The sequence below is a fragment of the Bufo gargarizans genome, chromosome 2, assembly GCF_014858855.1.
Source record: "Bufo gargarizans isolate SCDJY-AF-19 chromosome 2, ASM1485885v1, whole genome shotgun sequence".
In the NCBI taxonomy this organism is placed as follows: domain Eukaryota; kingdom Metazoa; phylum Chordata; class Amphibia; order Anura; family Bufonidae; genus Bufo; species Bufo gargarizans.
The window spans coordinates 262,643,482-262,659,918 of NC_058081.1; the positions used below are offsets into that span (position 1 = coordinate 262,643,482).

At 45.6% G+C, this 16,437-nt stretch overlaps 1 protein-coding gene across 2 annotated transcripts in view; it reads left to right on the forward strand.

Annotated features, from left to right (window-relative positions):
- Positions 1-16,437, forward strand: part of ZNF800 (zinc finger protein 800) — a 46,093-nt gene that overhangs the window by 15,903 nt on the left and 13,753 nt on the right. Inside the window, exons 2-3 of one of the 2 annotated variants that reach the window (XM_044276923.1) lie at positions 10,592-10,683; positions 10,831-10,936. In XM_044276923.1, coding sequence (XP_044132858.1) covers positions 10,633-10,683; positions 10,831-10,936 — 157 coding nt within the window. In that variant the 5' untranslated portion in view covers positions 10,592-10,632. The remainder of the gene's footprint in view (positions 1-10,591; positions 10,684-10,830; positions 10,937-16,437) is intronic. The other variant, XM_044276924.1, reaches the window with a different exon arrangement.

A 16,437-nucleotide genomic window follows, 5' to 3' on the forward strand; every position in this document is an offset into this window, starting at 1 on the left:
TCCCACAGCCAGTGCCATCAGCCTCATGCCATTGCCATATCATCCATGTCCCCCAGCCAGTGCCATCAGCCCCATGCCATTGCCACCATCATCATGTCCCACAGCCAGCGCCATCAGCCCCATGCCATTGCCACCATCCTCATGTCCCACAGCCAGCGCCATCATCCCCATGCCATTGCCACCATCATCATGTCCCCCAGCCAGCGCCATTAGCCCCATGCCATTGCCACCATCATATCCCACAGCCAGCGCCATCAGCCCCATGCCATTGCCATATCATCCATGTCCCCCAGCCCGTGCCATCAGCCCCATGCCATTGCCATTTGCCATCATCCATATCCCCAGCCAGCGCCATCAGCCCCATGCCATTTGCTAACATCCACTTCCCCCATCCAACGCCAACAGCCCCATGCCATTGCCACCATCATCATGTCCCACAGCCAGCGCCATCAGCCACATGCCATTGCTGCCATCATCCCCATGCCATTACCACCATCATCATGTCTCACAGCCAGCGCCATCAGCCCCATGCCATTACCACTGTCATCATGTCCCACAGCCAGCGCCATCAGCCTCATACCATTGCCATATCATCCATGTCCCCCAGCCAGTGCCATTGCCACCATCATGTCTCCCAGCCAGCGCCATCAGCCCCATGCCATTGCCACTATTATCATGCGCCATCAGCCCCATGCCATTGCCACCATCATCATGTCATCCCAGCCAGCGCCATCAGCCCCATGCCATTGCCAGTTTGCCACCATCATCATGTCCCCCAGTTAGCTCCATCAGCCCCATGCCATAGCCATCCACCCCCTGGTAGATTCAGGTCCCTGCTAATAATATACTTACTTTTCCTGCAGGGGGCGTAGCTGGTTGATGGTATCTGCAGGAAACAGACCTCGTCTTCTTCCCAGCATGCACTGGGAGGGACCTGACGTCACACACAGCGCCAGCCAGCGCGCTTGACGATGTGTGCACGCAAGGCCCTGGCCAGTGCAGCACGGTGCAGAGTGGGGAGGCCACAGAGCTGTGAGTGAGAAGCTTCTTCAATTCACTACCGCTCAGTGGTCATCTATCGCGATATAGCTAAAATCTATATCGTTGACCGAATTTATGGCGATAATATCGTATATCGTTTATATCGCCCACCTCTACTGTGAAGTGTATGCAGTTGTTCCAAATTTACACTATTCTCTGCTACAGCAGCACAAGTCTTTCTGCTACACTGTATTAGCCAGTGTACAACGTAGGAGATTTATTGAACTAGCGCAAAGGAAAACTGGATTAATTCCCCCCTAGAAACCAATCAGATTCTACCTTTCATTTTCCAAAGTAGCTCTGAAAAGGTGGAATCTGATTGGTTGCGATGGGCACCTAAGCCAGTTCTACCTTACACCAGTTTTGATAACTGTCCCCTAATGTCTCCTTTGTGTATCCAGGATGCAGTTGTAAAGTTTAGTACTGCATTAGGTGCAGACAGGGTTTTTAGCTTCTGGGCATATAGAGGACTGTTGTCATCTAATGATAACAAACAAAGATCCTGACGAACGTCACAACTTTTGCAGAACATTGTTCACATATACAGGGTGGCCTGCATCGATGAACGAACAAGTGGATTGTTAGCGGACACTTTCTGGTTTAAATTTCCACACAGATCGTATGTGGACAAGTCTGGGTAACATGGTGGCCATAACCCCTTGCTCACAGTTAATGAACCCGTGCCTGTGAGTTCCGTGGTGCGGCATGTTGCCCCATCTTGTTGTAAAAAGAGGGAAAGTTTTTCTTCTGGTGTTCAGAGATGTTCAGGTAAACTGTGGTATTCACTGTTGATGTGAAGAAAATTGGGCCCGCTATTTGTGTTCCTGACAGTGAGCACAGCAATTTTCTGTTCATGAAGTGGTGTTTCAGGAGTCAAATGGGGATTTTCAGCAGATTAATACCTCGTATTCTGGGAATTTATGTGACCTGATAAATTAAACCTCGCTTCGTCCGAGAGGAAGTACAGCAGTGGGTCCAAATGTCTGTCAGCAGTCATAGTTATCAACCAAGTCAAGTAATTTCCGTGCTTAGCTTTGTCAGACTCTTTCAGTTACTGCACAGGTGTTACTCGGTACGGTTTCAGCACTCGCTGACACGTCGTATGAGATACACCAACTTGCTGAGACAGTCTTAGGCCTCTTTCACACGTGCCGGACAAGATGCAGGTGCGTTGTGGGAAAATGCGCGAGTGCAAACCTTTTTAATGCGTTTTGCATGCGCGTGAGAAAAAATCGTCATGTTTGGTACCCAGACCCGAACCCAGACTTTTTCACAGAAGTTCGGGCATGGGTTAGTTGTTCTGTAGATTTTATTATTTTTCCCTTATAACATGGTTTTAAGGGAAAATAATAGCATTCTTAATACAGAATGCTTAGTAAAATGTCCATTGAGGGGTTAAAAATAATAAACAAATTTAACTCGCCTCATCCACTTGGTCGCATTGCGGATCTCCTCTTCTTTCTACTTTCTTCAGGGCCTGGCTAAAGGACCTTTGATGACGTCACTGCGCTCATCACATGGTCCATCACCATGGTTTAGCCAGGTACTGAAGAAAGTAGAGAGAAGAGGAGATCTGCTACGCGACCTAGTGGCAGGGGTGTGGAAATAAAAAAAAAAAAAATACTTGTCGAAGGACTAAAGTGGGGGCTCAATCTACTTTTCCCTCATGACCATCTACTTGTCCTGAACTTATACTAACGTTATACTGTATGGGGGCGGGGGTCACAAGGAGATGTTATACTGTATGGGGCAGGGGCCACAAGGAGACGTTATGCTGTATGGGGGCAGGGGCCACAGGGTGACGTTATGCTGTATGGGGGCAGGGGCCACAGGGTGACGTTATGCTGTATGGGGGCAGGGGCCACAGGGTGACGTTATACTGTGCGAGGGCAGCCGCTTGGTGACGTTATACTGTATGGGGCACTAGGGCAGCCCCAAGGTGATGTTATACTGTATGGGGGCCACAAGGAGACGTTATGCTGTATGGGGGCAGGGGCCACAGGGTGACGTTATACTGTATGGGGGCAGGGGCCACAGGGTGACGTTATACTGTGCGGGGGCAGCCGCTTGGTGACGTTATACTGTATGGGGCACTAGGGCAGCCCCAAGGTGATGTTATACTGTATGGGGGCAACAGGGAGACATTATAGTTTATCAAGTGCCACGTGCAGTGCAGATTGCAGGCAGGGCCAGAGCCTCAGAAGACAGACAGCACAACCTTTATTTCTGACACCCCTGCAGATGAGCGTTCCTACCAGAGCCTGTCCACATCGCAGCTCCCGGCCTGACCTGCAAGCGCTGACTGGGGTCACATAGCATTATACTGATTTATGATGCTATGTAACCCTTACTATTCTGGAATGTGTTGGATAACACTGACATAATGCTGTCAGTGTTATCCAACACATTCCAGAACTGTAAGGGTTACATAGCATCATAAATCAGTATAATGCTATGTGACCCCAGTCAGCGCTTACAGGTCAGGCCGGGAGCTGCGATGTGGACAGGCTCCGGGAGGAACGCTCATCTGCAGGGGGCCGTGGGGTCTCTCACTCCTCTTCTCCCATCTTGGCCTGCAATTACTCAGTCTCTGAAGACGGTGTGCTGACTTACTGTGCGCTCCTGTGCTGGCAGGTGGGCGGAGACTTCGATACAGGAGCCGGGAGGAGCGGGGGCCGCCTGCAGGACGTGTTATGTACGGTACTCGTATGCACGATGCAGGGGCAGGCTGACATAGATGTAGGAGCGGTCAGCTCGCGGCTAGCATATGACCGCTCCTATTACTGCCCAACCGACATGTCCCTGCTACTTGCCCGCACAGGGCTAAACAACTGTTCAAACTACTTGCCCGACGCCCGGAACTGCATGTCCCGGGCGTCGGGCGATAGGAATTCCACACCCCTGGTGAGTTAAATTTGTTTATTATTTTTAACCCCTCAATGGAAATTTTACTAAGCATTCTGTATTAAGAATGCTATTATTTTCTCTTTGACACGGGCGTCATGGATTTGGGCCGGATCAGATGCGTTGCTGGAAAATGCACTATTTTTTCCGCGCGAGTGCAAAACATCATAATGCGTTTTGAACACGCGTGAGAAAAATCGGCATGTTTGGTACCCAAACTTCTTCACAGAAGTTCGGGTTTGGGTTAGGTGTTGTGTAGATTTTATTATTTTCCCTTATAACATGGTTATGAGGGAAACTAATAGCATTCTTAATACAGAATGCTTAGTAAAATAGGGATGGAGGGGTTAAAAAAATTAAATAAAAATTTTACTCTCCTTAATCCACTTGTTTGCGCAGCCTGGCTTCTCTTCTTTCTTCTTCTTTGAGAAAAAGGACCTGTGGTGACATCACTGCGCTCATCACATGGTCCGTGACATGATCCATCACCATAGTGATGTACCATGTGATGAGCGCAGTGATGTCACCACAGGTCCTTTTCCTCCTGGACAGCCAAGAAGAGAAGCCGGGCTGCGCAAACAAGTTGATGAGGTGAGTTAAATTTTTTTATTTATTTTTTAACCCCTCCATCCCTATTTTACTAAGCATTCTGTATTAAGAATGCTATTATTTTTATACTATATAACTAGTATCTACTATTATAACTTATAACTAGGGAAAATAATAATGATCGGGTCCCCATCCCAATCATCTCCTAGCAACCATGCGTGAAAATCGCATCGCATCTGCACTTGCTTGCGATTTACACGTAGCCCCATTCACTTCACTTCTATGGGGCCTGCGTTGCATGAAAAACGCACAATATAGAGCATGCTGCGATTTTCACACAACGCACAAGTGATGCGTGAAAATCACCGCTCATGTGCACAGCCCCATAGAAATGAATGGGTCTGGATTCAGTGCAGGTGCAGTGTTCACCTCACGCATTGCACCTGCGCGGAAATTTTGCTCGTGTGAAAGAGGCCTAAGGGAAAATAATAAAGATTGGGTCCCCATCTCAATCGTCTCCTAGCAACCATGCATGAAAATCGCACCGCATCGGCATTTGGTTGCGGATGCTTTTGATTTTCACTCAGCCCCATTCACTTCTATGGGCCCTGCATTGCGTGAAAAACGCACAATATAGAGCTTGCTGCGATTTTCAGTCACCGCTCATGTACACAGCCCCACTGAAGTAAATGAGTCCGGTTCTCCTCATGCATTGCACCCGCGCAGAATTCTCGCCCGTGTGAAAAGGGCCTTAGAGTTGATTTTTGGGGGCTACTTGCCATCGGCTGCTGAATTTCATGCACAGCTTCAGCCGTCCTGAACAATGGAGGCCTCGGTTTCTTCATGTTTGCAGCAGAGCCAGTTTGATGCCATTTCTGAACCGGACTCTGAATACAATGTTAAGCTGGTGGTTTAGATCCTGGGTACTTGTCTGCAAAGGTCTCTTGTGTTTCCTTAATCAATCTGCTTCTGGCGCAATAGGCCACTTATGAAACTGAATAATAAATCAGTATTTGTTGCCCATAGCAACCAGAGCTCAACTTTCAGTTCCTACGGGGCTGAAAAATGAAAGCTGAGCTCTGATTGGTTGCTATGGACAACTAAGACAGTTTTACTATTAGGCAGTTGGATTTGGAGATGTGCACATTTTAGGGCCTGTTTCACACTGTTGGGGCATTTCCCGCAGGCTATTCCGGCTTGCGCGCAGCGGTATTTGTCAGGCTGATTCTTAGCATATATGGTATGCCCGATCTCTGCCTAATGGGCGTCATTCTGACAGTGACTGATCTGACAGGCTGTTTGGTATGGTAGCTATAGAGAGTAATCGCCTGGGAAGAAAGGTTGAAGGCTTATCATTTGGAGAAAAGTTTTGGGGAAATTTAAGGACAGAGAGTGTGAGATTTGGATATGTTGTAGGGCTGAAACGATTCATCCATTTAATCGATGTAATCAAGGCAAAAAAATCCTCAATGCAGTTGACCATGGAGCCTGAGTGAAATGAAGCTTCTGACTCACCTCTCCGTGGCCTCCCTTCGCCACCGGGCTGCAGGTCCTTGCGTTCACACATCGTCAGCGCACTGGCCGACGCTGTGTGTGATGTCAGGTCCCCAGTGCATACTGGAATGAAGATGCGTCTCCTGTGGACTCCATGTGTCAGCGCCCTCTGCACTGAAAGGTAAGTATAAAGTTGGCAGAGGTAGCAGCTGGGGGAATGGTGGCACCTGTGATTTGGCATGGGGAAATGGGGCACCTGTGATTTGGCATGTACAACATTGGCGGGGGGTGAGGGGTTAATGAGGGCACCTGTGATTTGTCACATGGAGGGGCTGATCTGGGGGAGCGGGGGACATGGTGGATGGCATGGAGGCACTGGGGAAGGGGGACATCATGGCAATCTGGATGGAGGGGCTGATGGCAGTGTCATCATGGAGGCACTAGGGGACATGGCATGGAGGGGCTGCTGCTGATCTGATGGCACTGGGGGACATGGTGGATGGCATAGGAAGCACTGGGGAAGGGGGACATCATGGCAATCTGGATGGCATGGAGGAGCTGATCGCAGTGCCATCATGGGGGCACTGGGGGACATGGCATGGAGAGGCTGCTGAACTGATGGCACTGGGGGACATGGTGGATGGCATAGGAGGCACTGGGGATAGGGGACATCATGGTAATCTGGATATGGGGGCACTGGAGGACATGGCATGGCGAGCTGCTTTTTCTTCCCTATTTTTCTTAAGCCATACCTTTTTTATTTTTCCATTCACATAGCTGTATGAGGGTTTATTTTTTGTGGGACAAGGTGTGCTTTCTAGTTCCATAATTTATTATCGCATACAATGTAGTCGGAAAAGGGGAAAAAAATCTAAATGGGGTGGAATTGATTAAAAAAAAAAAATGCAATTCCTCCACTGTTTTACGGGTTTTGTTCCCACGGCGTTCTGTTTGTGGCAAAATTGAACCATGCCCTTCATTCTCTGGGTCAGTATGATTACAACAATACCACATATGTATAGGGTTTTTTATGTCTAAGTAGTATGAAAAAAATATTAAAACTTTGAAAAAAAGTATTCTGCCCCCCTGTAACTTTTTTATAGTTATATCTGAGCTGTGTGGGGGCTCATTTTTTGCAGGACAATTTGTAGTTTTTATTGATACCCTTTTGGAGTGTGTCTTTTTAATCACATGTTATAAAAAAAATTGGGGTAAGAGAAGCAATGAAAAAATAACAACTTATTCATTTTGACAAGGCATTTTCGGTCGCGGTGATACTCATGATGTTTAGGTTTTTTTTGTTCTAAATTTTTTAATTATACGGAAATTTGGGTGATTTCAACATTTTTTTAAAAAAAAAGGTATTTTTTGAGCCTACAAGATCCAATTTTTTAGTTTTTAATTCTGACCATCCATGGATTTTTTAATTTCCATTTAACCCTTTCACGCCCAGCACCATACATGTACGGAGCTGGGCGGGTGTTTAAAGATGGCACCTGCTGCATAGTATTTCCTATGGAGCGCATGCCTGTAATAGGGCTCCATAGGAAAGTAGTAAAATCATCATGGATTCCAGTGCATTGGAATCTATGATAATAACAATCAGATGATTGATTGTTATAGTTCCTAATGGGAACTATAAAAAAAAGTGTAAAAATAAATAAATAAAAACATAAAAATTCTAATCACCCCCCTTTTCCCAAAATAAAAGAACTATCATGGGTGTTGCAATGTGTGAAAACGCCCATAGTATAAAAATATATTCCCTATACAGCAAACAGCAAAACGGAATAAAATTGCCGATTTGCCGTTTTTGGTCGCTTCACTTTTTACAATTTTTTTTATAAAAAGTCATACACACCCCAGAATGCCATCAATGAAAAGTTCAGATCGCCCCGCAAAAAATAAGCCTCCATACAGCTCCGTAAACATAATTACCAAAAAGTTATAGGGGTCAAAATATTGCGAAAAATATTTTTTTTATCACTATCAAAACGCAAGAAAAACTATAAAAAAAACATTGTGGAATCCTGACCCATATGGACGTGTGAACGGATCCTTATTGTCAGTCGCGGTAATTAGCCGTGGGTCTCTGCTGTTTGAAACAGCGGAGACCTGCCGGCCATGACATGCCATGTTTGCCCATCGCTCCAGCGCCGTACATGTTCTGCACTGGTGTCGAAAGGGTTAAAAGGTACAGGTTGGGCACCTGGTTACTTTAATTCTTTTTAATTTAAGGATCAAGGCCACATACTTAGGATTTTAGTGTGACGTGAAAGTCATAGTGTTTTTATATGAAATCAATGTCTAAATAGTACGGGCAGTCTGACTGCTGGCACCTCCGCTAATCAGCAGTTTGAAGAGAAGGTGGGACTCATACAAGCGCTGCCTTCTCTGCTCTAACTGCTCATCGCAGCTATTTTAGTGTTCAGCAGGTGTAGTTTACAAGTATGGCACCCCCGTATAAGGCTCCATTCACACGTCCGCAATTTCGTTCCACATTTTGCGGAACGGAATTGCAGACCAATTAATTTCTATGGGGCAGCACATCATGCTGCCTGGACACGGAATTGCAGACCCGCACTTCCGTTCCGCCAAAAAATAGAACATGTCCTATTCTTGTCCGCAATTGCGGATATTCTATTATGCCGGCACATTGCCACTTTCCGTGTTTTGCGGATCCGCAAAACACGTTGCGGACGTGTGAATGGAGCCTAAGTGGCTGCCTTCTCTTCAAAAGCTGATCGGCAGTTGGACCCCTGCCAATCTGATATTGGTGACCTATCCTGAGGATAAAATTGGACAAAAGTGTCCCACGAAAAATACTCTGCAGTTTTCAAACCAGCCCCTGGATCTGAATTCTTTTAGAATAGCATGTAATTAAAAATTTAGCATAGCCAGTGCGCTATTCAATAAACTTTTCTGCATTGAGGATTCGTTTGTGTCATGTGAACACTGAGTGTGAGTGAAGAGCTTGCTACTACTCATGCTCCTTGTTCCCTGCCAGCCCGCACCGTGCTGCACTGTATCCTGACACATCGTCAGGACATAGTGCACGTCAGCTAAGATGGACGAGCTGTGGAGCGGCGCCCCTACAGGAGAGGAAAGTGTTTTATTTCACTGGCTCTGGGGACGTGGCTAGGAGGGTGCAATGTGTAAAGGCAATTTGTTCCATAAAAAGCCCACCGCAAAAATGGGCATCACCAATACCGCTAAACCCCGCATGGTTTAATATAAAATGCTCGCTGCTCAAGACCGATTTGTGGGGGTCAGAAAGGTAGTCACCAGACGTGACACCTACACAGGAGCAGTCCTTGCATACATGACATACGCTCACTTTGCCGCTACTTCTAGGCTGCCTGCGCACTTTGTGTATGATGTGCACTCGCAGAGCAGCACAATAGAGTAACATTCAAGTCAAAGACCTTTCAATACGTCATGTACACATTTCTATGTGTAAGGTTTTAAAATTCTTGTTCTCCTCAGATGGAATCCACAAACTAATCGCCACCTAAATTCATAAAAATTGGAGCGGATTTGCTGATGCAGATTTCCCAGCACATTCTTACTGAACATCATATGGTCTTGTGAATGGGCCCTTACAATATACTTTAAAGGGGTTGTGCCAAGCCACAGGATAGGGGATAACTGATTGATTGGTAAGCGTTTGACCACTGGGACCCCCCACCAACCCTAGAATGGGCATCCCAAGGCCTAGAATGTGCCCTGCAGCTGATGGCCAGGGGGGAGAGCTGATGACATGGGGGACTGATGAGTTTTTATAAAGAAAAAAGTTTTTTTAATTAGTTTTTTGTTATTAGAGTACTTGATTAATTGTTGGAATAATAGGTAGAATACTCGATTGCAATAATAGTCGATAGCTGCAGCCCTGGCCGCACATGCTCAGTTTCACCCTTCATCTGCAATAGGGAGAGCTGAGACACGCCCCCTGAGCTGCAGCAGAAAAGACACACCCCCTGATCTGTCAGATTGATATAATCTAGCAGAGCAATGAATGGGAAGATCTCTGGATCCATGTGAGGTACAGGGCTGGTTCTAGGTTAGTTATTCATTTTTTGCATTAGTCATAGGATAGCCTCTTTGAGAAGTAAAGCTGATATGTACACTGGATATACTGATATACTTGCAGTGCTGTCTAAATGAACCTGCTTGCATATCTGCAAGATTGTAAATTCTACCATTGAGGGTATTGTTTGTGTTCTGCAGACTGTCCTGTCCATGTAGACTTTAGGTCATAGGTTGGAAAGTACACCAAGCAAACATCAACATTCTGCTCAGGATTGCCAACATTTTGCCTGGTCAGCATTTTGTTGATGGGCACAATGTGTTATGGAGCATTATTTGCCATGTACGGATCCATGTGCTACTACATTAGCCTCCAGTGGCTTAAATGCAGCAAGTACAGCTCGAATATAAAAACTCTATTTGTCACTGACGAATGCTGTCAAGAGAAATTATTAGAGATTTGCCCATCTCTATTGTACTTGACTTTTTCCTTGTCTATCCACCCAGTGGAGCTTCTCTTGGCACGAGTCGTCTCATGTTTCATGGTGACTACATAAAATATACTTTTCTCTTACAGTCTCTCGCAGCAAGTATAGTAATTCTGCCCTAATTTAAACCATGGAAAAAAATTCCATAGCACCTCGGAAGACACACTATTTACGCAACAAGGTATTAACCAAATTTATCCTTGTTTACCTGCATCCTTGCATGTGACTTCCAGATGCATGTGTGTATTTCAGTTTTATATTGTTTGTGTTGATAGATGATAAAAAAAATGACCCTTTAAAAACTTCAACATTGTAATTCTTTCAACAGAGCAAACATGACATGGAGACAGAAGAAACCAAGTCACCCACACAAAGAGTATTAAGGGATAAGAGTTGTCAGACTGATCATCACAACCATGGCTGCTGTGCCTCAGGTACATCACTTAGTATTGAGCCCTGCATAGTTAAGGTGTACTCCATAATGGAGACTAAAGAGGTTTTCAAGGTTCCTGATATTGATCACCCTCGATGACATCCCGCACTCTCACAGATCAGCCGTTTCCTTCAGCTCCATTCGAAGTGTTGTGGCCGTACCAGTTTACTGCAGGTCAGCTCCTATTCACTTCAGTGGGAGATGAGCTGCAGTAACACTGCATGACCACTACACTTCTGTACTTTCTGTTCCATTGGAGAGCTAGTTTTGGTGCCAGAGGTTGCTGATGAGTGAGGGTACAGAGTTTTGGACCCTTGATGATTGGTTATTAATGACCTATCCTTTGAATTGGTCATCAATATCAGGAGCCTGAAAAACCCCTTTTAGCTTGCATTCTCACATGCCATAATTTTGTGCTTTTACATAGTAATATAGTTTGTAAGGCTGAAAAAGACATTAATCTATTCAGTTCCGTCTGTTATCCTGCAAAGTTGATCCAGAGAAAGGCAACGTTGATAGGTAGAAGACACATTTTCTCATCTCCTAAATCTTTAGCTTGTCAAACGACCTTTAGCAACAATAACTTGAAGTGATCATTTTCTGTATGAGTGTATCAGAAGCGGTCCATTCACACGCTTCCCAGTCTTCGATACTAGTGCTCATTAGTACTCATCCCATATGATGCACTGACATTTCCCTGACAATTTGGGGGGGAAAAGGGGGTCTAATTTGGCGAAAAATATTGTAGTGCTACGTGAAATGATTCAGTATTGAATTTTATACAATTAATTTCCTGCTCATTCTGGGCTTTGAAGTGAAGGAGTCGGTCCTATCAGTGACTGACTGCTATCTGTCTATGCACAGTCATACAGGGAAGGCTTTCAGTCACTGATAGGACCGTCCTATTGACTTCAAAGCCCAGAATGAACAAGAAATTAAATGTATAAAATACAAGTTTCCCACAAAACTATATATCAGTCTGCTCTGCTCCTCCTGCTCTATAGCATGCTGCCTGCACATTAATTTGCATTTGTGCTTGGAATCATTCTGCTGTTGCATGACCCAGTTTCGGCCAAGTTAAAGCTGTTGGATAGATGGTCTCACGTTTGACTCTAGAATAATTTGGGATACAAGCCCAAATCATCACCTTTCCTTGGTATAAGGTGTTTGTTCTGACATGATGTTTGGTTTTTGCCAAACGCGCTGCTGTGCATTATAGCCAAGCATCTTCAGTTTGGTCTCATCTGTCCAGTGATCATTGTTCCCGACATCTTGTGGTTTGTTCAGATGCAACTTTTTAAACTTAAGCCGTGCTGCCATGTTCTTTTTAGAAAGAAGAGGCTTTCTTCTGGAAACCCTTGTAAATAAGCCATACTTCTTCAGTCTTTTTATAATTGTATGGTCATGAACATATCACGTGCCAACTGAGGCATGTAGAGATTAGATGTAGTGTTCTCTCTCTCTGAGCATTTAAGCATTACACAGTCTGAACCTGGTGTGAATTTGCTAAAACACCCACTCCTGGGAAGACTGTCAACTGTCTTGAATGTTTTCCACTTGTGAATAATCTTTCTCACTGTAGAATGATGGACTTCAAATTGTTTGAAAATGGCCTTATAGCCCAGATTGATGGGCAGCAACATTACTTTAAGATTCCGCCTTGGTATAATACATCTGAATGCTCCAGTCCAGTAAACTGACATAATGATCAGTTAATAAAGGGCATTTGATTAGCAGCACCTAGCTGCTACTTATCCTGCTAATTCCTATGGAAGCAGGAAGGGCATACTTTATTTTTTCACATGCAGCTTCTCCATTAATGCCATTTTTTTGTTAAATAAATAATAATGTGGTGTTTCTCATATGAGGTTGCATTTAATGTTCACACTTTCCAAGAACCAATTTTTTATATTTTTTTTTTAAATATTATTTCCCAATATGCAAAGCCATAGAATTCAAAGAGGGTGTACTTAGTTTTTCTCATGACTGTAAGTATACCACCTTAAAAGGGTTTCCTCAAACATCTCTCTGAGGCCTCATGCACACAAACGTATTTTGTATTTGTGTCTGTTAGTTGTTGTTTTTTTGCGGGTATGTCTGTTCCATAGCCCCGCAATAAAAAAAAAAAAAAGAACATGTCTTGTCCGTTTTAGGCATTGTTACAATGGTTCCGCAAAAAAAAAAAAAAAGGATGGCATACGGCATGTGCAGGACTGTTCACTTCAATGGGAGCGCAGAAAAAATGGAAATGACTCTGTGTGTATTCCATGTCCATATGGCTATTACGCAAAAAAATAGAACATGTCCCATTATTCTCCGCATTACTGACAAGGGTAGGACTTTTCTGTTAGGAGCCAGCTCTTCCGTTCTGCAAAAAGCAGAATGAACATGGCCGGTATCCGTGTTTTGCGGATCTGCAATTTGCCCACAGTCGTGTGCATGAGCCCTTACTTTGACAGCATTTTTCCTAAGGGGGAAAAAACTCACAGCCCTCATCCCCCAATAATTGTTCTATATATAATTATAGTCAAATCTTTTCTCCTGGAATATTCAGTTTTCGGTTTTGAAGCCAGACCGCTATATTTTTATTTTGCTCCCTTATTGCATATCCCAGTGATATGTGAATGCTGTACACAGAGCCGGTTTTTGACAAAGTGTGGCCTTGGGCAAAATTGAAAGTAGACCCCAAATCCTGAAATATTGGACCATAAGGGCCCTTACACATGACCGTATGCCCTCCAAGACATACGATCCGTGAGCGGGCCATATGTCCCGGAGCGGCATTGATCGTGCGCACGGGAGTACACAGCATCATAGATTACAATGATGCTGTGCACGTTGGGCCACCCGCGGGGCTATTGTCCCTCACTCATAAGATCGATGCTGCTCCAAAACATATGGCCTGCTCACGGACCGTATGTTTTGGAGGGCATACGGTCGTGTGCAAGAGGTCTAAGTCTGACAGGACTTTGTAGGCACGGACAGAGGTTGCAACCACAGCAGCTGATTGCAGAATGCCACATTATCTCTCTTTAGCCTTTCCACTGTAAAATGCTGATCCTGTAGCCTCTTTGGATATGTTCACAGAGTATTTTCTGTGCTTAAAAAAACCTAATTTTTCTGATGCATTTTATAACACAATTTTTAATGCAGTTTTGCTGTGGATTTTCTTTCTTGCCTATTTTCAATGGGAATTCTGGACATGGAACCCGCATGACGAATGGCCAGGGCACTTATTTTTTTCTATGGTGCAGTTTTTTAAAACCACAAGTTAAAAAAAAGGGGTTGTTCTATCCGGACCCCAATGTGCATGCATGGCTCTGTAAATAGCTGATTACTGGCAATTCCATAGCAGTGAATGGAGATAATGCTGCACATGCACACTGTTATGGGGGATCTGTGGATGACACTGTTAATGGGGGACCTGTGGATGACACACGGTGACGGGGGACCTGTGGATGACACACGGTGACGGGGGACCTGTGGATGACGCACGGTGACGGGGGACCTGTGGATGACGCACGGTGACGGGGGACCTGTGGATGACGCACGGTGACGGGGGACCTTTGGATGACGCACGGTGACGGGGGACCTTTGGATGACACGCGGTGACGGGGGACCTTTGGATGACACGCGGTGACGGGGGACCTTTGGATGACGCACGGTGACGGGGGACCTTTGGATGACGCACGGTGACGGGGGACCTTTGGATGACGCACGGTGACGGGGGACCTTTGGATGACGCACGGTGACGGGGGACCTTTGGATGACGCACGGTGACGGGGGACCTTTGGATGACGCACGGTGACGGGGGACCTTTGGATGACGCACGGTGACGGGGGACCTTTGGATGACGCACGGTGACGGGGGACCTTTGGATGACGCACGGTGACGGGGGACCTTTGGATGACGCACGGTGACGGGGGACCTTTGGATGACGCACGGTGACGGGGGACCTTTGGATGACGCACGGTGACGGGGGACCTGTGGATGACGCACGGTGACGGGGGACCTGTGGATGACGCACGGTGACGGGGGACCTGTGGATGACACACGGTGATCCCTCAGCTGGCTGTAATACTGCCGCCATGTGTGACTTGGCTCTACAGATGCCTTTATTAGCAGCCCTGTTCTGCTGCCCCCCCCCCAAAAGTACTGGAAAAAAAAAAAAAAAAAGACACTGCTAATTTGGATTCAGATGTCGACCTCAGATTCTTAATCTATACGCCAACTGCCCCGCTCCCATTGACAATGCAGACCACCTAAACAATGTCGTCTTCATTAGTTTCAAGGGGTTGCCCTGGTTCAGAGCTGAACCCAGACATATCCCCATCCACATATCTTCGCCCCTCCGGCCACTTTACCGGCTAGGGCAGCGCTAAATAATAATATTTATTTATATAGCGCCAACATATTCCACAGGGAGGGAGCAGAAGGTCCAGTCATCCCAGTCTGGTTTAAGTCTTGCAGCCAGGAGCAAGTGCGGCAAAGGATAGGGGGTGGGGCTATGTTAGCTCCGCCCACAAAACCGTCCTGATTGTGAATAATGCTGTGCAGACGTCTGGGGGGGGGGGGGGCTGGACCCGCTGCAGCATGTTAGATAGGCACTTGGGGAGCATGTGGAGGAGAAAAATAACACATTTGAATGCAAAAAAGGCTCCCACCGTCAGCACAACTAACCCCTGGCTGTACATCATTGCAGCTGTATGCTGACTCAACAGACTCACTTTTAAGCAAAACGATACAGAGCTCGCATGGCAGCTCCACTAAGACCTGAGCACAATGTAAATGGTCATGGACTGTTCTTATGCCTAGTCATCATTCATTGAGCTGCTAAGAGGATGTCCCTTTTAATAAAATGCATAACATATGAAGGGAGTGGATTACAATGTAAAAAAGGAACTTGTAGGAGTGATAATGGTGCATGACAGAATAAGACTACATGCACACAAACTTATTTTGTTTCCGTGTCAGTTTTTTTTTTTGCAGATGGGATGCAGACCCATTCATTTCAATGGGTCTGCAAAAAAATGCGGGCAGCACACGGTGTGCTCTCCACATCAGTATGTCCGTTCCGTAGCCCTGCAAAAAAAAAAAATAGAACATGTCCTATTCTTGTCCGTTTTAGGCATTGTTACAATGGATCTGCAAAAAAAAAAAAAAAAACAGATGGCATAACGGATGTCATCCCTTTTTTTTTTTTTTGCGGACCGCAAAACACATACGGTCGTGTGCACGTAGCTTAAACCAGCAGTAATCTCACTGCATAAAGTTGGCAACCTGATCAATCTCCAAGCTTTTGTGGAGGACATTGTCGTCTGCTGCCATGTTCTCTCTTGTTGATCAAGAACCTGAAAAATCTGTCATTTTTTTACAAACTGGTATCCATCACGTTCTGGAACATTACAAGTCTGCCACATCTCATTCGTCAAAGATCTCCAGCTGCAAATCTTGTTGTGCAGAGTCTACTGCTCACTGTCTTATCAGCAATAGTTATTTCTA